The 21,971-nt window shown below is 35.7% G+C and overlaps 1 protein-coding gene across 1 annotated transcript; it reads right to left on the reverse strand.

The window, feature by feature from the left end:
* Nucleotides 1-2,022: 2,022 nt before the first annotated feature.
* LOC120121121 (myosin-16-like) lies at nucleotides 2,023-21,691 on the reverse strand (the record flags this gene model as incomplete). Its single annotated transcript, XM_039140575.1, is given in 27 exon segments — nucleotides 2,023-2,615; nucleotides 2,897-3,156; nucleotides 3,692-3,831; nucleotides 4,084-4,287; nucleotides 5,312-5,406; nucleotides 5,758-5,827; nucleotides 7,254-7,582; nucleotides 7,739-7,916; nucleotides 8,228-8,288; nucleotides 8,392-8,501; nucleotides 8,587-8,676; nucleotides 8,678-8,719; nucleotides 8,897-9,067; nucleotides 9,158-9,284; nucleotides 9,445-9,482; nucleotides 11,300-11,401; nucleotides 11,482-11,539; nucleotides 18,089-18,190; nucleotides 18,285-18,431; nucleotides 18,522-18,658; nucleotides 18,745-18,894; nucleotides 19,001-19,160; nucleotides 19,579-19,637; nucleotides 21,052-21,131; nucleotides 21,134-21,207; nucleotides 21,293-21,438; nucleotides 21,524-21,691. Coding segments are annotated over 27 exon segments (3,345 nt in total), but the record flags the coding sequence as incomplete, so codon positions are not given.
* Nucleotides 21,692-21,971: the final 280 nt, after the last annotated feature.

Below are 21,971 nucleotides of genomic sequence, written 5' to 3' on the forward strand. Positions count from 1 at the left end.
ATCTATAATTTATTTAGGCTCTTAAGAAAAAAATTCTAATTTTACTGTCGTATGATTTTAGTCCTAGATTTTTTTTTGGATAATTCAATTTTCTTACTCAACGAATCAAGAACTGCTACAAAAATAACCGATCACAAAAATCATATGTACATCATACTTACAAGACAAAAGATCGGTTAATCAATACCTCAAGAATTACATAGAGAAATATTGATACTATCAGACATATTAATATTAACCCCCTCAGTTTGGTAGAAACAGAATCTTTGATACAAGCAAAAAGGTCGTCAACAATCCTTGTACATCCTCGGAAAATTCGTCTATTGCGTTCCTCCCATAGTACATAGATTTTGGCACACCAAGCAATCTTTAAAATGGTTGAGAGAAGAGATTTGCCTTTCCAGTTATTGCTTGCCCATGTGATAATGTCTTCCCAAGTTGAAAGTGGTTTTTTTAACCCATTATGAAGCAATATTGAGTCCCATAAATTAGCAATATTGAGTCCTAGAATTTCTTCTAATCATAAGGACTTATTTTGAAGTTCACTTTCAGGTGGATTATATATGGTGCATTAAGGGAGAAGAGATCAGCCATTTTTTCAACCATATAGATTGCACGTTCTTAAGGGGGGGGGGATTCAAAGTAGTACATGATATTTTCTTGCATATTCATGAGTTGAAGTGCCATTGACTGTCAATGTTAGGCGAACTTGATAGAATTACAAGTACCATTGATGGTCCATGTTAGGTGAATTTCATAGCATTCGAAGTGCCATTGATGGTCCATGTCAGGTGAAGTTGATAGCATTCGAAGCTAACTGAGCTTGCAGGGATTCCACCTACGTATGGAATCAAGGATTAGAGAATGGTCGCAGATTCTGTTGTCTTGAGAAGGCTTGTTGTAAGGTGAAAATATGAGCAACGCAACCATGATCTTGAATCCTTGCTTGGGCTTCAGAAGGATGACATTGCTACCACCAAACACTTCATGAAAAGATGCAAACTTTTCAGGGCCTTGTTCCGAGAGAAACAAACAGCAGAAGGGGCTGCATTTTCGTCTCAGAAACTTGAATGCGCCACAAGGGGTGGCAGTGCTGGAACATGTTGATGCCATGGGAAGAGACTACATAGAATGACAAGAATTAAGAGGATCTTCAAAGTGACAATGGGGAGTACTAATTTTATAGGGGGGATTAAAGGGCTATTCAGGGTTCTAAGCTAACCTTGATTTATGCAATTCTTATAAAAATATCAGTAAAATTTACAGAACCCTATTGTTGGCATCAATAATTTAAAAGATCATAAGCATCGCTTCCACTCAAAAGCTTTTAACCTACACGTGAAAAATAAATGCACCAGCCGGGAATCGAAAACGGGACTATACCGTGTACTACTCTACCACTAGACCACTGGTGCTTCTGTTTCAGCTTTTAATATTTTTTATTTTCATATTTAAAAAAAAGCAATCGTGTTAATCTACAAACACCAGAGAAATACCAAAATATATTGGTTTAACCTGTTGAATATACAAGGTAAGAGATATAAAAGAATAATGAGTGGTTACTAATATCTGAGATAATCTATGGTGAGTATACATATGTGGACTGAGAAGAGGTAGGGTCTGTAAAAAGAAAATGGTAAAATACGTAAATAGGACCCAATTAGAACACTTTGTTTCACACCGACCCAAATGATTTTTCTATTTTTTTACTAAAGACTTTTAAGACCCTTTAGCCAAAATGAAAAAAAGAAAAGCAGCATAAACGCTATTTATCCATAGACAATAAGAGATACTTTCAACTCTTTATTATTGTAAAAAGAATTTATAATAAAACTTGCACTTGCTGCAGTTAAGCTTTTGTTTTTGCTTTCTACTACATCATATCAACCTAGAATATATTCTCTAAAAGAAAGGTAAAAGAGTACATCAAATGGCTATATATATATATGCATGAATAATACATAAATGGCTATATATGTAGTTCCCTGATGCTTCTTTGGTTGTCAATTTTTGCAGCCCCCTCCCTAGCTTCTTAACAATGCATTTTCCCTTCTTTTTTTAGGTACACAAGGAAGCCGCAGTCCGAAGAAAGGAAAAAGATTGCAGATGATCAGATACAAACCACAAAGCTACTAGATTCAGCCTCTTAATGATGGCTACATGAACCAACTCAATGTTTGCGATGATGCAGCACAATAAGCATCTCAATTGTATATGGTTCATTTCATTATTCATTAACAAAATATATAATATGGATAATGCAGAGGACTTAATTTCGAGACATATACTCGTCTTAGAACTTATCGAGCCTTGTTAGAGACAATTGGAGTCATGGCGACTGTTAGTGAAGATACAAATGAAATTAATGCAGATGGGCAAAGGCATTTCGAAAGGATTAGCTAATTATTTGACCTAAAGAACCCTGCGAATCTTACTCCTATATACAAATCCTGTATGTGGTGTATGTAATAGTTTGGTTTTGAGTCTTACATGCCTATACTGTAAAGCTATTGGATTTGTGTTTATATCCGTCATCTATTGACATGAAGAAACAGAAACACAGATCCATCAAAAGTAGTCATCAAATGCCCCCTCCTTATCACTGTCTGCAGTACCTGCACAATCCAGATCTCCAAAACTAAGAAAAACGACACGGTGTACTACATATACATCCTCCCATCATAAAATATTAACTATCAACTGACTTTGAAATATAACAAATTTTATTACCCAAAAAATTGGATATAACGCAATGAATTTGCTAAACCAGGCAAAATCTTTTTCCCTAAAAGAGAGGTTTTGATCTAGAACAAAAGATTTTCAATTCTTCTTATCTACTATGGGTTTGTTTGAAGCTAAGTCCAACCTGCATTTGCATCAAGAAATAAAGGCCAACCTGTAATGTCTGTGGTTGTAGCATCCTTAACAAGCACATGGGGAGCTTTAGCAGGGTGGGAAGAGTTGTTGGCTGAAGTAAGACCTGAAGCTCGAAATGCGAAATCTGAGCCATTTGATGAAGCATCATCAGAGTTCTCCAAATTATCAAAGTAATCAACTCGAGCAATGGGTGGAGAGGCTGAGGCTGAAATTGAATTTGATGAAGTTTGTAAAAACGTTTTAAGTTGTGAAAATTGCTCAGACATACCAAATACGAGCCTGAGACATGGAAAAGCCAGATCTAGTGTAAGTAACAAGGAATCAGGAGCTTTATAACTAGTATATTGTTGCAACCAGAATTAAGGCAGATATCAAAACTATCTTAGAGATATAATCGAGGTAATGCTCTACTTGGTAACTATCGTTCCTAATAATTTTTTTCCATAGTATTTTTCATGAGCTATCCCCAATTCCCCAGCAGTGACCTTTCATGAAAATAAAGTTGCATACATGTCAATGACCTAGCATAACAGAGTATGTGATTTCATCACTGATGTTAAACCACAAAACAACATTTACATTCATTAAAATTTGAAAACCTTTAAGTATTCAATCGTCCACTTTTAGACAAGGGATCAAATAAAAAAATTCAATAAGTATAATATATCACTGTATTTTCTTAGAGGGAGATAATTAACCCAATAAATAGAAGCCCAGAACAACTTCTAAATATAAAACATAGCAAGTTAAAGTTATCCAAAGCTGATACCAGTAAATCGTATGATACATTTTAAAAGGTGATAAAAAGTACTACCTGTTCAAAGAGTCTTGAAGCTGACATACTTTCTTTTCAGTTTCTTCTAATTTCTTGCGTCTTAGCTCACTTAATTCTTGGGCTTCAGCATGTTTCTTCTCATATTCATCAGCTCTTCTCCTTTCTTCCATCAAGAGGGCCTGTAAGATAAAAGGTCACTCTTAGTGAAAGAAGCATTAAAAGGTTCAAACTTCAAAGCTTGGAAGGTAGTTTTCTCAATTAAGATATGACGTGGCATGTCAAGCCAAGCAAGAAACTATACAATGAAAAAAACTCTATCCAGATTGTACATGGTTTGCTAACCATGTCAAAGTGATAACTTCAATATCACATCACAATTATGAGATCATATGACTTGACACGTCAAAAAAATTCAGCCTTTAAAGCAGTACCTTCAGCTTTTCAACTTCTGATGGAAGGTTCTCAGCCTTTAAAGCATCTTGTATGGAAATTGATCTTTCTACAACAATAGGACATGATTCAATTTCTTTCTCTGCGATCTCTGGCTCTTCATCAGGAGACACATTGATTTTTTTTCCTTCGTTCCGTTCAAAAGGTGGAGAATCTAGTATCTCTGCTTTCTCATGTACGTCAACCTATACAAATAATAGTTCGGTTAGATATCATAAGTACCAAATGACACAAAGTTGATTATGAGAAAATTTCAACCCTCATAATGGCCAGCACCATCACCACAATTATGACAAATGCTAAGTATTTTCTTCTCATCATCCAGGCATATCTAGTTCAAAGCAATGGAGGGAAAATCTTTTCAATTTCATAACTTTAAAATTCTCAGACAGTGCTGAAATTCATCGTTTAAGCTTTAGAGTTCCCTGCTTAAAAGTGTCTTGATCCAAAGACACATGAGGGCAAATCTGCATGCTTGGACCACACGTGCAGATAACTGTTATATATGTATAAATAGATGGGTGCATATACATTTATGTTTGTATATGTGATCTTTAAGATGTACAATCAAACAGATATACAAGCTCTTACCTTGACAAAACCTCATATTTGGAAAGGAAAGTATATCAAGGTTTATTACACTTCTAAAACTCCCTTCAAGAGTTATAAACTATCAAACTTGGGTTTCTTATTTCTAATTTTAGATCTATTTGTATTTTACTAATTGCACTAATAGAAAAACCACCAAATTTAACAAAATCTAATGGGCAGTAAAAAACAAGTCTTCTCACTTGTAATTAAGTTTGGTTAGCGATAAAGTTTCCTAGTTTCAATCTCCTGTCTTAATCCTAATACTAGCATTTAATGGCATAGAGTTAAAATTTTTCTGATTTGCATTTTAAGTATTGTAAAAATAAATTTGGCCAAAAAATAATTTTATGAATTTTCAAAGATAACAGTATTTAAAGTCTAAAACTTCTTAGGAAGTTCACAGAAAATCCAATGTAGATCTAAGTTACTATGCATTTATGCAAATATAGATAATTGGAAACAGTTTTGAAGAATAGTATCCTGAGCTCCAATATATTAACCTATAACTAAATGAACTCCAACATTTTTAAGGTCAAAGTATCAAGAACATTAACATTCAGATTTAGCACACAGAACATAAGGCTAGCAGTTTTCTTCAGAGATATTTATGTATCTTACAGTTGATTGCTTTTCTGGCTCTTTATTTTGTAGTTCATGGACTTCTTTTTCTTCTTTCTTTACCTCTTCTACTGCTTTTTCTTCTTTCTTTTCCTCTTCTTCTGCATTTTCTTCTTTCTTTTCCTCTTCTTCTGCCTTTTCTTCTTTCTTTACCTCTTCTTCTGCATTTTCTTCTTTCTTTTCCTCTTCTTCTGCCTTTTCTACTTTCTTTTCCTCTTCTTCTGCTTTTTCTTCTTTCTTTTCCTCTTCTTCTGCTTTTTCTTCCTCTTCTTCTGATTTTACTTCTTTCTTTACCTCTTCTTCTGCTTTTACTTCTTTCTTTTCCTCTTCTAATGCTTTTTCTTCTTTCTTTTCCTCTTCTTCTTTTTTTTCTACTTTCTTTTCCTCTTCTTCTGCTTTTTCTTCTTCTTCTTCTTCTTTCTTTTCCTCTTCTTCTGCTTTTCCACTGTCCTCTTCTGCTTTTCCACTGTCCTTCTCTTCTTCTTTTCCATCGTCCTTCTCTTCTTCTTTAGAAGCCTGAAAATTGTGTAATGCACATTGATGCGGGATAAAAAAAATGAGATATTGGATGTTTAAGTGCCAAATAGGGACAAGCCTACATATTGATAGTGCATTAATATGTAGTGCACTCACAACCATATGGAAACACGAAGAAAACATGCTTCCCTCCTATATGTTTCTTTTGATATCCTCTAAAGTACATCCAACATTTATTTTGAAGTTAAAATGAAGATAATAAGCTAAAGAACCCAAGCCTTAGCTTTTGGTGAGAAGAAGATAGGTTTTCCAATTTTTAAACCTAATACCAACTATTTGGTGAGAATACAGACTTAGAGCTACTCAACTATTTAAACTTAAAGCTTTTTACAACAAAAGAAAATAAATTGAACATATGAAAACAGTGAGTCTTTGACCCAACACATATCTAGGTGCAGGTCCTTTTACGTTTGGAAGGGAAGGAGTCCGATTCTGAACTCCTTTTCCGAAGGAAGGTACTTTGAATAACATTGGACCACTTAGCATAAAGCTAACCCAGAAGAGGGAGGGTAGAATTTTGCTGGTTGAAGCTAATAAAGGAGATAGTTGTTAGGAATCATGTATACATCATTTATATATGACAACCAACAAGAAAAGAGAATGGAACATGAAACTCAAAAACCAGTAAATGAAGTTCTTGAAAAGTCAAAGCCTTGTTTGATGTTAAAGGTATAAGAAATGGGAGTTACCCAGAAGACAGATCAATAAGGTTCACAAAATGGGAATGGAAACATAAGCTATTATGTATTTGAAAATTGGAGGGTTGGGTGAATTAAGTAACTCTGATGTGGTGTAATTTGAGTCCTCTATTGTTAGTACTATACTAATTGCAGTTTAGCATTGTAGAACCTGCTTTCATGGTGCAATGACAAATATTCAAAGGACACCCAACTTAAACTGAAAGAATACTCTATTTTTCCTTGTCTTGCACTTGACTAATAAGCTATCTAGAAAATCTTTTTCAATTTCACCAGCTAAATTTCAGGAAGCCTAACAAGATGAAATTTTCAGTTACCTCTTATCTGATGAGATTGTTATAAAGATCAATATACAAATTAAAGATACAGCTAAAACCATAATGCTTGCTTTAATTTCTTTTTCTAAAATCTTAGTTTCTTACTTTAATGCTGAAATACATTTTTCCTAATGGAAATAAAGGTAACATATCATTATTGTCAGCGTTAAAAAAACATGTATGTCAGTCTCATCCACCACTAACTACTAAATACTTTATAAGCCATACCTAACTGTCATCGATGCATGAATGCTCGTAACTCTTATTTTAGAATTTTAAAAAAGCATTGGAAACAATAATAATGCAAATATTAAATGCTAATTACAAACTTAGGAAAGTAAAAAAAATACCTACCGTAATATGCTTTGTGAAAGGACTGATACCTTTTTATCTTCTTATAGGATGAAACAGCATTATGACATCACCGATATGACGCAGGGATTTGTTCAAATTAAGAAACTTGTAAACATGATAAGATAATTCTTTAGGCATTACACAAAGCTGGACAATAACCTGTATAATAGCTGCGGCATGTTTTTGTTTCCTAGTTTCGAACTCATTACGGGCAACCATGGCACGCACACCTGTCTGCAATATAATTGCTGAAGATCTGATATCCATGTACTTTTTACTAGCATCTCTTCTGCGGAAAGACTTCTGAATTTTGACAGCAGATGCTATTTTTTTCCTGAATATCAGTGATTCACAAGCTAGAATTCCTAGAAGATACAACAATAAGACCAATGCAAACAATTATTACATGCAGGTGATCATCCTACAGGCCAATGACAACAAAATAAAACAAACTTGGGTTAACTAGAGATTGATTGGAACCAAATTACTCTATATGACTGAATTTTAGAACATAGACTCACCCCTCACAACAGCTTGTATGAAAACAGTAGCCGTACGGATATCAAGATATTGTTTGCGAGATAAACAAGATCTAACTTTCTTCTGAATAGCCTTTGCGGACTCTCCAAGTACTTTTCCCTTGACTGCATCCAACTCTGCCATCTGACCAGCTTTTAAAAAGATCTTCGTTTTCCCTATCTGCAAACCAGCTCAAGGCTCATAGAATACATCCTCTTGCAACAGAATCTCAATATACAAGCATTTATAACCAAAAATATTTTCCAGAAGCAAAGACCGTGCCTTCAAATACATTTAACATACTTTCTGTAGATTAGATCAATACTGTAAGAAAAACAATGAGCATGATCTCCATCATCCAGCCATCAATTTCTCAAATGTTGTGGTTCAGTTGGCTTGATATGTAACCATTTCCTTCTTCACTTGTATTAATTTAATCTCAAATTCTGTTTGTCAAAAAAAAAAAGGAAAAAGGAAAGTTCTTGAATTACTTGATACCCTGAAAGCCCCATCTTTTCCATAATCGATTTGCATGCAACATTTTCTTCAACACTGAGGATATGCAATAACCCCAAAATGAGACCTTAATCAAGAAAAAAATAAGCATATGTTTTTTTAATGTTCTAATCAATTTGGGAAGTAGAAGAATACTTACATCCCATCCAAAACTTCTGGCGCAAGAATAGCAAATCGAGTTATAAATTCACTAAAGGTTCTATTAGTAGGGTATCCCTCACACTTGACTCTGATTGCCTCTAGGACACCCTATACAACTAACAATTAGTTTAGAATGCACAGGCGTAGACCAATAAATATTTGTGAATTGTGATGCAATACCAAGTATACTTACACCAGAACGTAGTTGCTGCAAGACATTGACATTCTCAAATACTTCAGGTCTTAAATCAGAGTTTGGTTTTATACATCTGATGTAGTGGGGGTTCAGTAGAATTTAGTGTATCCATCAATTGTTGCAATTGTAGCTGCAGCAATGAGGCCAAAACATGAGATCTCACCTTTCACAGAGATATTGAAGTATTGAGAACACATGCATGGCTTAACAAACCATTCATTTATCAACATATTTTAGAATGTATGTGTGTGTGTGTGTGTACAAAACTCCTGACTAGTTTATTGAAATGCTAGCAAAATTAAGATACCTTGAAACGAGAACCAATAGATGAGAACTTGCCAGGTTTAGGTGTATCCTCATTAAGTGGAGGAAAAAGGGTTGTTACAAAGGAACATTTGGAAGTACTTAACATCTCCTGATGTTCAGGAACAACATAGTCTTTGTTCTTGTCTAAAAACAGATCACACTGATACTGGACCTGAAAATATGCATGGAATAATAAAAACTTATATGCAATGAATAGAATTGCAGGTGTCTAAACACGGAGACAAGAGGAATCATAACTAACCTCTCCTGCATAATGAACAAGGGTAAATTCTGTGCGAGCCAATTTTGGCTTTACAAAGCGTTTGTGAGTCATGAATGTCTGATAGAGCTTTTGGGCAAAGGTTTCATGGGTTGATTTTGGAAACATACTGTATAATGAAAAATGACAACTATGTAAGGAGTTCAAGAAGAAGAAACATTAGACTTCATGAATGCTACGTATGAACAGGATACTGCATTAGGAATATCTTATTTCACATGTAGCATAGCTTCAATGTCACATATATTGTAAAGAAAATGTTTTCATACCATGTTTCATCAAGAAGAGCAATGATCCCCCCTGGTTTCTGCAGAAGCATTAGAAATTAGAAATTTGTTAAAAAAAATGCTATTCAACAACTCATGTGCACATACTAGAAAATATGGAACAAAAAAATACAACCCCTATAATAACACAAAACCAGGATACATGAGGATTTACATGGCAAGATGGCAATGGCTAATGCAGTTATGCAATGGTAATTTTACGAGGTAAGGTAAGTCACGAAGGTATGGGTTAAAAGAATGAACCAGACAAAATATTATCTGCTCCACATTGCGATCCAAAAGGATAAGTAGCTCCACCCCATAAACCATGTCACACCCAATTTTCAGAGCTCTGTTCCAACAAGCAAACGGTAAGCTCAAAAGAAACTCCATCCTAACAATGTTGTCAGCATTGTACCATCTCATTCCGTGGTCTGATTGGCACCAACCCTTTTTACTAAGGAAACTTACTGAAATCAAATGTAAAACAAATGTTTTTTATATAAAAATGGCCAAAGTAAAGAAGTCTCCCGAACCTAAAGAAGAATGGTAGCAGGCCAAAAATGTTTCAAGAACACAACCAAATCAATGCTCATTGTTAAGATATTTTTGGGTCAAAATAATTGACAGCGCTTCAAATACCTCTAAGCTGATTTACTTTGTGATATATGTCTTCAACTAATCAAATTTGGTAGCAGCTGATTTACTTTGTGAAGACTGAGGAAGAGCCAAGAGGTGAAGGTACTGCTGTATGTAATTAAAGTTATGGTGGCCAGCATTCATACTACTTTTTTAGATAAGATGGACTGGTAAAGAAAAAAAATTTCAATGCATTTGAATTGCTGCCTGAACACTTGACAGTTAATAGATTTTCATGTCAGCATCAGAAGATTGACCAATAGAATCTCATAAACCATCAACACTACCTGTACCGCAAATAGCGACAACACTAGTGTTTCCTATCCTCCAACAGACTGAAGCCAATAGCAAAATCTTTCAGCTTTTTTAGTTAGATATATCAAACCTTTGCCAAATGTTTCATTAAGAAGCTATTACTTGTACATATCTCATTGGAAAAGAAAAAGGGCGTCTCCAATCCCTTCGCATCCATCATTCTCCATTCTGATAGTTGTTCCAGGTAGATTAGAGAAAACAATATTTTCTTTAACCAAAACTTCCCTCTCCATTAGCCTCAGGCAGGGTTGTTGAGTGACTCACCAGAAGTACGAATCCTTTTCTCCTCCCTATTGGCTATTGTTCCTCTGCCATTGATGTTTAAAATATAGTAGTTTTTCATTAAGGTTCTAAACGGTCACAATGATATAAAGCTAAAAAAATGTGCACCACATGCTATTACCTTTTTTTAATCTTTCATGCGCCCTCAAATATATTTTACCATTCATGCTGATAATATTTCGATTTATACGCATTTTTAAAATTGTACACTTTGCATGTAGAAGGCAGATACATTACTGTGAAAATCATGAAGTTTAAGACAAGTGTACCATTTATATTAATCTGAATGGAATGGTACGCAATTTGAACTTCGAAATCTCAAAATGCATATGGTAATTTTAATCTTCTGGATAAAATAAGCAATACTAGCCCCAGCATGAAGTGTTTCTATGCACACTTCGGGTTATACCACTAACTAGTGTCATGTTCCATCAAGATCCTTACACTTATTTGATGCCACATATGTTTCATTCAAGGGGTGTTGACTAGTTTATATTTAGGGAAAAATTTTAGTAGGGAGACTACCCAAGGCTAAGAAAATAACTGGAAGAGGAAAAAAGTAAAAGTAGATACATTTGACAATTTCAAAGTGCTATGAACAGTTAAAAGGACAGTATGCAACCTTTTCGATAAGATCCAAAACATCTTGATTATCAACAAATTCTATATAGCTCCAATCTATTTCCTCTTCTTTGTATAAAGCTTGCTCCATCTTGAACACGTGCTGATTGTATAACCATACTCAGTACATACAATGGAGGACTGAACTAAAACTTAAGTTGTCACATGAGACTAACCTCATACCTGGTTGAAATGCTGTTGAAGCTTTTCATTTGTGAAGTTAATACAAAACTGCTCAAAACTGCACAGAATAATGTATAAAACCAAAATATAAGTAGTCCTAAACATGATTAATTTCTATTACTTTATAATTCATAAATTTATCAAAATCACAACTAAGCCTTGGATTTCTTTAATATCTCAACCGTTCTTGTAAGTCTAAAAAAACTCTGACAATGAAATTCTCCATTCCCAAAAGATTAACAACAAAATAAAGCACCATAAAATAATACTCAATATAATTAAAAAAAAATTATGGTCCATTATGCCCCTTAGTCCCAATGTTGTCAAGGGTGAAATATGCACTCTAGGTGCTTAAACCCTATATTGCCTCAACCGCAACACACAAAAGAAAAGCACCAGACCGAGTGAAGTAAAGCACAATATGCATGTAAGATTTTATATTATATAAATCTTATGATAATAAACTAAAGAGAAAAAAGTGAAAATAAAAGAAACTAAAGAGAAATTCAATCAGACAGGATTCTTTTTATGCCTATCGCCTTATGAAAAAGCATGCCTAGGTGCACTAGGTGTGTTCCTGATCAAATGGACATGGCTTGAAAGGGTCTGCGACACTAATGCTGTATAATGCTAAGACGCATGTCTTGACAACACTGTTTAGTCCACACCTTTTCATTGGTTAAAACCACATAGACTTTAAATAATACACTATAGGAAGGCAGTGAAGCAGAGATAATATGCAATCCGCTGCAGCATTATTAGTGTATGTGCCATTGCTCATTGTTAAGGATGCATTTGTTGGTAAAGTCTAAAATAGAAGATAATTTTATTAATGTTTTCCTTTTTAAATGATGTAATGTGTACTATATGAAGGCCATCAAGAAGAGATCACATTTCTTTGGCCTTGCGACTCAAGCAATATAAGTTGTCTAATGCCTACAATATCCCTTGTGCCCTTGATAACACCAATCCATTGTTTTCAAAATGCTAAGATGCTTGAATAAACAACTCAGTATAAGAAGGTCTATGCCCAACTTCCTTACCCCATCATTAAAGGAACTTCACATCATAAAAAAGGGATAAAGGAGGTTTTCAAATGAATTCTTGATAGTCCATCTTATATCCATGCATTATTGGTAGATAGCTGTTAACCTTGGATGTTCAGAGAAAAGTAAATGGTTTAAAATATTGCTACACAATTCTAAAGCAAAGTAGGGACCATCATCTGGTAAGGTGGTAAATGCATTAGATCCACAAACATTCCAAAATAAAAATATACCAACTTGTCACTGAAAATAGCCACTCTTAAGCAAATCCAGTGGCCACTAAAAATATTTCCAATGAATCCAACCTACTACTTAGGATCCTGCCTTTTTGCAGGATCATAATGTTAAAAGTTCAAAGCTTGGCAACCAACTTTGAAAAAATGGTTTTCAAAGTTTGGTAAATGTTTTTTTGAAAATGGTTTTCAAAGTTTGGTAAATGTTTCTTTGAAAAATGGTTTTTCAAAGTTTGGTAGATGTTTGTTGAAATATTGTAATGAGATAATCATAATTAGTCACTAGACTTTAGGGTATTTACAAGATTAAATCCTTACGCTTCAACTATAAACACCCTAGCTCATTTAGCTTCAAAATCATCCAAAATCCCAAATCATTTCTCTCCCAATACTAGAGAGTTTCTTCTGAGTAGTGAGTATTTTGTAAACACCTGTAAATTTTCTCTCTTAGTAAAAGATCTACAGCAGTCCGGAGACGTAAGCACAATTGGCTGAACTCCGTTATCAATTTTCGGGTATTATTTTTCCGCTTTTATTTCGCACTTACTAATCTGGTTATAGGAAAATTACTTGTTTACTCGTTTATTTCCCAACAACTGGTATCAGAGCTTTTGGTTATAAATTTTGTTAATTTTTACGAGGTTACTATTTATTACTATTCACATGAATAGTGAATTCCGTGAATTGTAAAAAAAAATCGGCGATACGAATTTGTCGACGGAGGTGTTCTAATACACAGTGGTTTGCAAGAATTGTCAGAAACGATCCAAACGAAGCCAAATTCGAGTGGGAGCGATGGCTGCAGACGAAGGGAATATGAAAATTGAAAAGTTCGATGGTGCGGACTTTGGCTTTTGGAAGATGCAGATTGAAGATTTTCTGTACCAGAAAAATCTATATCAACCTCTCTCAGGAAAGCAACCAGAGGGCATGAAAAATGAAGACTGGACTCTTCTCGACAGACAAACCCTCGGAGTTATCCGACTGACGTTGTCCCGCAATGTTGCTTTCAACATAGCAAAGGAAAAGACCACGGCGGGTCTTATGACGACTCTCTCCAGTATGTATGAGAAGCAATCAGCCTCAAACAAATTTCACTTGATGAGACGATTATTCAATTTGCGGATGGCAGAAGGGGCATCAGTGGCTCAACACCTAAATGAACTCAACACAATCACAACCCAGTTGAGTTCCGTGGAAATTGAATTCGATGATGAAGTTCGAGCTTTAATTCTCTTATCATATCTACCAGACAGTTGGAATGCTACTGTTACAACAGTCAGCAGCTCGTCGGGAAACAACAAATTAAAATTCGACGATGTTCGGGATCTGGTACTGAGCGAAGAAATTCGACGGAGAGAATCGGGTGAAGCATTAACCTCCTCAGCCTTGCACACGGAGTCCAGAGGGAGAACTTCAGAAAGAAATTCAAATCGTGGCAGATCCAAATCCAGAAAGGAAAAATCAAGAACGGGGAAGAAAGATTTTACCTGTTATAACTGCGGCAAGAAGGGTCACTTTAAAAGAGATTGCCGAGCACATAGAAAAATACCGGCGTACAGGAATCTACCAACATGACAGAGGAGACAGGTGATGCCATGATTCTAAGCGTCAACAGTCCGATTGAATCATGAATCTTGGATTCAGGAGCATCTTTCCACTCCACCCTATGCCGAGAAATCATGGAGAACTATGTCAGTGGTGATTTTGGGAAGATTCATCTAGCTGATGATGAAACCTTGAAGATCGTCGGAAGAGGAGACATCCGACTAAAACTATCAAACCAGACCACCTGGACGCTGAAAGGTGTGAATGGAAGATTACAAAAGAAGCACTCGTCATTGCTCGTGGTAAGAAGACTGGTACTCTCCATGTAACCTCAAACTTAGAGAATATCATTGCAGTTGCAGATGCTGATGGAAAATCAAACCTATGACACCAAAGGCTTGGTCATATGAGCGAGAAAGGGATGAAAACACTTTTGTCAAAAGGGAAGCTGTCGGATCTAAAGAATGTAGATGTCGGACTATGCGAGGATTGCATCTTTGGCAAACAAACAAAAAGTTAGTTTTGCAAAGATTGGTAAGACACCCAAGGCTGAAAAGTTAGAGTTGGTTCATACTGATGTCTGGGGACCATCTCCAATTCCATCTCTTGCAGGCTCATTATATTATGTCACATTCATCGATGATTCTACAAGGAAGGTGTGGGTTTATTTTCTGAAGAAAAAATCAAAAGTCTTTGATACCTTCAGAAAATGGAAGGCCATGGTGGAAAATGAGACTGATCTGAAAGTCAAACGGTTGAGGTCTGATAATGGAGGAGAGTACAAAAATCGTAGATTCAGAGAATTTTGCGCAAATAATAGGATCAAGATGGAGACAACAGTTCTCATGACACCGCAACAGAATGGCGTAGCAGAGCGCATGAATAGAACTCTAAATGAACGTGCCAGAAGCATGAGGATACATATCGGATTGCCCAAATTTCTATGGGCTGAAGCTATCAACACTGCAGCTTACCTGATCAACTATGGGCCCTCAGTTCCTTTGGATGGCAAAATACCAGAGGAAGTTTGGAGCAAGAAAGAAATAAACATTTCACACATAAGAGTGGTTGGTTGTATTTCTTATGTATACATAGACTTTGCTGAAAGAAGTAAACTTGATGCTAAGTCCAACAAATGTGCCTTTGTTGGTTATGACGGTGATGAGTTCGGTTACCGATTTTGGGACTATGAAAATCGGAAGATCATCAGAAGCAGAGATGTCATTTTCAATGAGAATGTGATGTACAAAGACAGGTCAACCATGGAATCAAGTAACTCCAACACCGAAGCTGAAACAAAGGAATTTGTTGAGTTTGAGGAGATTTCTAGAAATGATGTTCAGATCGCTCCTGAAGCAGTTCAAGAAGAACCAGTCACACCAGAACTGAGACGCTCCTCCAGAATTCCTAAACCAACCCAACGGTATTCTCCTTCTTTGCACTACTTGTTGCTAACTGACAATGGTGAACCAGAGTGCTATGATGAAGCAATGCAAGTGGAGGATTCAGTCAAGTAAGAGTATTCCATGAAAGATGAGATGGACTCGCTTATGTCAAATCAGACGTGGGAATTAGTTGAATTACCACCAGGCAAGAAAGCGCTCCACAACAAGTGGATTTACAGGATCAAGGAAGAGTATGATGGGAGCAAACGCTACAAAGCGAGATTAGTTGTCAAAGGTTTTCAACAAAAAGAATGTATTGACTACAATGAAATTTTCTCTCCAGTCGTGAAGCTATCAACAATTAGACTGGTGTTGAAAATTGTAGCTGCAGAGAATTTACATCTTGAGCAGTTAGATGTGAAGACAGCATTCCTTCATGGTGATTTGGAGGAAGAAATCTATATGAGGCAGCCAGAAGGCTTTATAGAGGCAGGCAAGAAAAATCTGGTATACAGGTTGAAGAAGAGCTTGTATGGTTTAAAACAAGCTCCTAGACAGTGGTACAAGAAGTTCGATAGCTTCATGGGTAGCAATGGTTTTACCAGATGCCAAGCAGATCATTGTTGCTACATCAAGAGGTTCGAAAATAGCTTCATTATTTTATTATTATACGTTGATGACATGCTCGTTGCAGGTTCAGACATGAAAGAGATTATAAACTTGAAGCAAAAATTGTCGAAGCAGTTTGCTATGAAGGATCTGGGCGCTGCAAAGCAGATTCTTGGGATGAGGATCAAGAGAGACACAAAGTCGGAGACTTTGATATTATCACAGGCTGAGTACATCAACAAAGTACTCTCCAGGTTCAACATGCAAGATGCTAAACCAGTAAGTACCTTTAGGTGTTCATTTCAGACTCTTCAAAGAACAGTCACCAAAGACGGAGGAAGAACGTACACAAATGGTGAAGGTGCCATATGCCTCAGCAATTGGAAGTCTGATGTATGCCATGGTTTGTACCAGACCAGATATTGCTCAAGCAATGGGAGCTGTTAGCAGGTACATGAATAATCCGGGTAAGGTACACTGAGAAGCAGTCAAATGGATCCTCAGATATTTGCGGGGTACCACAAATAAAACACTTTGTTTCAAAGGTGGAGATACGATACTGACAGGCTATGTAGATGCTAACTTAGCCGAAAATGTTGACATCAGAAGGAGCACTACAGTGTATATCTATACTCTAGGGGGAACCGCAGTGAGTTGGGTTTATCAACTACAGAAGATAATTGCTCTCTCCACAACTGAAGCAGAATATGTCGTTGTTACGGAAGTCAGCAAGGAGATAGTTTGACTCCAAAGTTTCTTGGAAGAGTTAGGCAAGAAACAAGAAAACAATGTCTTGTATTGCGACAGTCAAAGTGCTATACATCTAGCAAAGAATCTGTCATTTCATTCCAGGACGAAGCACATACAATTGCGATATCATTTTATCCGGTCTCTTCTGGAAGATGGGATTTTGAAACTTGAAAAGATCAGTGGAGCTCAAAATCCGACAGACATGTTGACAAAGACGGTGACTACAGACAAACTGAAGTTGTGTTCAACTTCATTTGGCATGCTAGAGTAACAAGACTAGAAAAACTGCTGTATTGATCGAGGTGTGAAGACAGATTAAAATCAGTCTTCAAGTGGGAGATTGTTAAAAGTTCAAAGCTTGGCAACCAACTTTGAAAAAATGGTTTTCAAAGTTTGGTAAATGTTTCTTTGAAAATGGTTTTCAAAGTTTGGTAAATGTTTCTTTGAAAAATGGTTTTTCAAAGTTTGGTAGATGTTTGTTGAAATATTGTAATGAAATAATCATAATTAGTCACTAGACTTTAGGGTATTTACAAGATTAAGTCCTTAAGCTTCAACTATAAACACCCTAGCTCATTTAGCTTCAAAATCATCCCAAATTCCAAATCATTTCTCTCTCAATACTAGAGAGTTTCTTGTGAGTAGTGAGTGTTTTGTAAACACCTGTAAATTTTCTCTCTTAATAAAAGATCTGCAGCAGTCCGGAGACGTAAGCACAATTGGCTGAACTCCGTTATCAATTTTCGGGTATTATTTTTCCGCTTTTATTTCGCATTCTTACTAATCTGGTTATAAGGAAATTACTTGTTTACTCGTTTATTTCCCAACACATAACTGGCTAATAACCTTTTATTGGAGGATGGGGATAATCACATATTTATATACATATAAAGATTGTTTCTGATACAGGTAACTTAATATGAATAATGATTTCAGCTAGAGTCAATGACAAAAGATTATCAATGATGCAATTTACGAAGTTTTAATTTTTCACACCCATATAAGTACAAATAACACCAGTGCCCTTAAGCAATACCTGCTAGTTTTAAAACTTTCAAAACCATAAATGTCAAGGACTCCAATGAAACACTTTGAGTCAGGATCTTGCCCAATGGAGACGTTTATTTTCTTAACCATCCTGGATATAACACAAATAAGCCATTGATAAGAAATCCATCCAGTTTAAAATGAGTTACGGAACTGCACAAATGCTTCAGAAGTCAGCATCTTACCAGTCAAACAAACGTGAATACAATGTCTTTGCTAAACCATCCCTGCTAACTGCTGCACCATGTGGATCGAGGCTCTTTTTGATAACTTCTTCTGGGGTGACCACATTTCGCTTACATAGTGCAGATTCCAATGCTTCGAGATCACACCTGTAATGAGGATCAGTGGATCTGCAAATACAGAGACACGGAATGGAAAGGAGACAGCAAGCCAAGAGAGAACCTATGATATAGCCATACATGAGTAGGTCTGCTGTCATTTGAAGATGAAATTTGGCTTTGTCGTCCTCTAACACGGATGAATCTTCTTCTTCTTCCTTAGCAAATGCAATATTGCCAAGATGAAGAATTGCAGCTACAATTCTGAAAATTGCTTCCTAAGAAAGAGAAAGAGATATTATTCCCAGTCCGGCTACATACACAGGCAGCTAAATACATCAAAGCTATATAGCATATGGGAGACCTGTTCGCTCTCAGTCATCCCAACAATATCCATTGCTTTCTTGGTTTTAAGATAATCCTTGGCATCATCTACACCAACCAGGTTATAACAACTAGATTGATTAAGGTAATGAAACGTCGTAGGATCTCCCAACTTATACCTCTCAATCTCCTGACAGGACTTAAAAAACTGGTCAGATGGAATGCTATGATAAAGATTCATGAAAATTATTAAAGGGCTATGCAATAAATAATGTAGAATCAGGGTAAATATAAACCTCTGGTGGTGCAGCGCAAAGAAGATAAAAACAGTGGTAGTTCCTTTCAGGATCTGAAATTTGGCAAACACGAGATTTTTCTAGGAGATAAGTTCTGATGGCTGCCCCTGATATTTGTCCACGTCTATCAAATTGAATCTCAACAAATTTTCCAAAACGACTGTGACAACATAATGAAGAGAATGTCAGAAACTACACAAATGACATGACTGAAAAGTGATCATTGAAATTTGAACTATCACAATTCGCTCTTATCAGAAGAAAGAATTTTCACACAAGGAGAGGAGAGCTAATTTTTTTTTTGTTAGTTTAACTCTCTAAAGAAGCACCAGGCTTTGTAAAGAACTTCAAATGTAGTGATTTAAACAAGATGATACTACAGAAGTAAATCCATTTTTTGAACCAAAAAGGGTAACAAATTTAAAACTGTAAGAGAACAATGAATAATTGTGTACACGTCGCATTAGATGAAATTAGGAAGTTAGTCTTTGGCAGAAACCAATAAAAAGAACTTAAAAGTGTAGGTAGAACGACCATCCAAATTACTAGAAACTCTTCAAGCAAGACTATTTTCTCACCTTGAATTGTTATTCCTGACAGTTTTTGCATTTCCAAATGCTTCAAGAACAGGGTTTGACTGCATCAAGACATTTAGTGCATAACATTCAGAAAAAATACATATTAAAAGAACAAGGAACTCTTGTCTATAATAATTTCAAAATTTAATTATATGAAGGGAAAGGAAGATTTAAGGTCCTTTGATTTGTCTAAAAACAAAATTTTGAATGAAAAATGATTACATGCAAGTTAAATTTCCACATACTTTTTGGCATCTGACTCCATTTGCGGGTAGTTTGTTACAGATCCAGAATGTGTTAATTGTAAAAAAAGATTTTCATAGAAATTAGAAGGTGTAATTATAACAAATTTGAAAACAGTAAAATAGTAAAAAAAATGATTAATTTTCTATGCAGTTGCCCATCTGATTTCAAGAAAGCGACCATATTACATGCTGCTGCATTTGATTTGGATTCTATATTTTTGTTTCTCAACCATGTCATAATGTACTGTCTCCAGGTCAACATATGTAGATGCCAGCATGAAGGTCAAATTACATGAAAGACTGATTTTCTAGTCTGAACAAATAAAATAACCATCCTCCTGATTCACATACTGTTTTCAGAAAAGGACCCTCAAAAGACAGGAAAATAGCTCCATTAGCACTAATGAGTCAACCGAATATAAAAACTCAAATAGCAACTGTTCAAGCACTTTCCTTTTCTATAATTTTAGTGACTTGCAAACTACTGCTAATATTCCAACATCAGCCCCCTTATTTCACATTCTCTCCTCTCTCCGCTAAGCAGTTAGGTTTCTCCACTAAAGTGCAAGATTTTTCTTGTGATGGTAAACCTGCCATTATGCTAGCATCTTAAGGATTACACGAGTTAAAATTTTAAGGAAATATACCCTTTTTCCACTTCTAGTCTTTATCCTAGATATAATCCTTTATCTGTCTTTTTGGATAAACTTAGAAGAGGAAATCAAAGGATATTTCAAGGATATTAAGCATTTGATGACATTGGAGAAATTGTCACAACTTTTGACAAGTAGATTGATATTTTCCATCATCCAATGAGTACATCTCCTATGTTTAAAAATGTTGTAATGAGATAGATGTGTCCCTATGTTTAAAAAGGTTGTAATGAGATAGATGTGTCTTACAAATTAAAGCACAAAGCATATGAGACAAAAATATTACTAATGTGTTAACACAGATGCTTTTATGCGTAGCTAAGTCTACTCTTGGATAACAGCACACTATAATATAGTCATTGCACCTCATAACTATGATCTGCATTAACACCTCCTACAGAACACGCGAGAGAACTATGATGTATTGTTGCCTTAATTAATTACATAATGACAACTCCAAAACTTTTTAGTCCTCAAATTGTGTGCTTCAAGCATTTACTTGACTCTAAGCCAAAGATAAAGATTGAAATATTAGCTTACTTCAGTTCAGAATAGAGTTAGATCATCCAGCTTACTTCTAGAACTTTTCGTTCAACTGTCCGTCCTTCCGCACTAGCATGGCCACCCAAATATGCAAGATAGCTCATAATCAATTGGTGGTTTCGGTCTTACCTGCTCCACTTTCACCGCTGACCAATATAGAATTGGATTTGCATTCGTTAATCATCGCCCTGGTTGAAAGTTAAACAACATAGAATGAACCAGCTCCATGATCTTCAAACAATACACAGATAAAATATAGAACCGCTTAGTTACCTATATGCAACATCAGTAATAGCAAAAACATGAGGTCTCAGGTCCCCTAGTTCAGCCCCTTTATAACTGTCCATCAATTTATGATCATACAAATGTGAGAGAGCTTGGAATGGATTGATAGCAATGAGAATGTTCCCGCAGTAAGTCTGCAAGGAGGTATAAAGTATCACCAATACAATTCGTAACAGCAGTACTTAATGCTTCAAAACTGAAAAGTGAGACCGGTCATACATAAATCTCTTGGATTCCGTATCTGATGGCCAAATTGTAAAGCACAGCAGGCTCGTGCAAGTATGATAGCTTAGTCATGTCATCAACACCCCCAGCGGGAGCTTCCATATCCCTGGGATGCAATTTAGATAACTTTGTAGTAACCTGCCCAACATTATGGTGAAGAAAATGAACGATCGGGTTATTAAAGATCAGTTGCAATTGACGATAATTAAGGCTGAACCAGAATGTAATAATAAATAAATATATATGGCTTGCCTTCTTCTCATTTCTAATGTCAACCTCAACTCCATTTCCATTAACACTAGTTACAACCCCGTCAGTCCAAGCCAATTCTGGGACTTCGACCCATACAGGGGAACCTACACCAATTTCCTGTGGCATCCGTAGCACCAGTTAAAGTTTTTCTTTTTAAAAAATATAAAGTAAAAATTACACATTATTTCAG

Source organism: Hibiscus syriacus, unplaced genomic scaffold (genome assembly GCF_006381635.1).
Source record: "Hibiscus syriacus cultivar Baekdansim isolate YM2019G1 unplaced genomic scaffold, ASM638163v2 tig00110356_pilon, whole genome shotgun sequence".
Lineage (NCBI taxonomy): Eukaryota > Viridiplantae > Streptophyta > Magnoliopsida > Malvales > Malvaceae > Hibiscus > Hibiscus syriacus.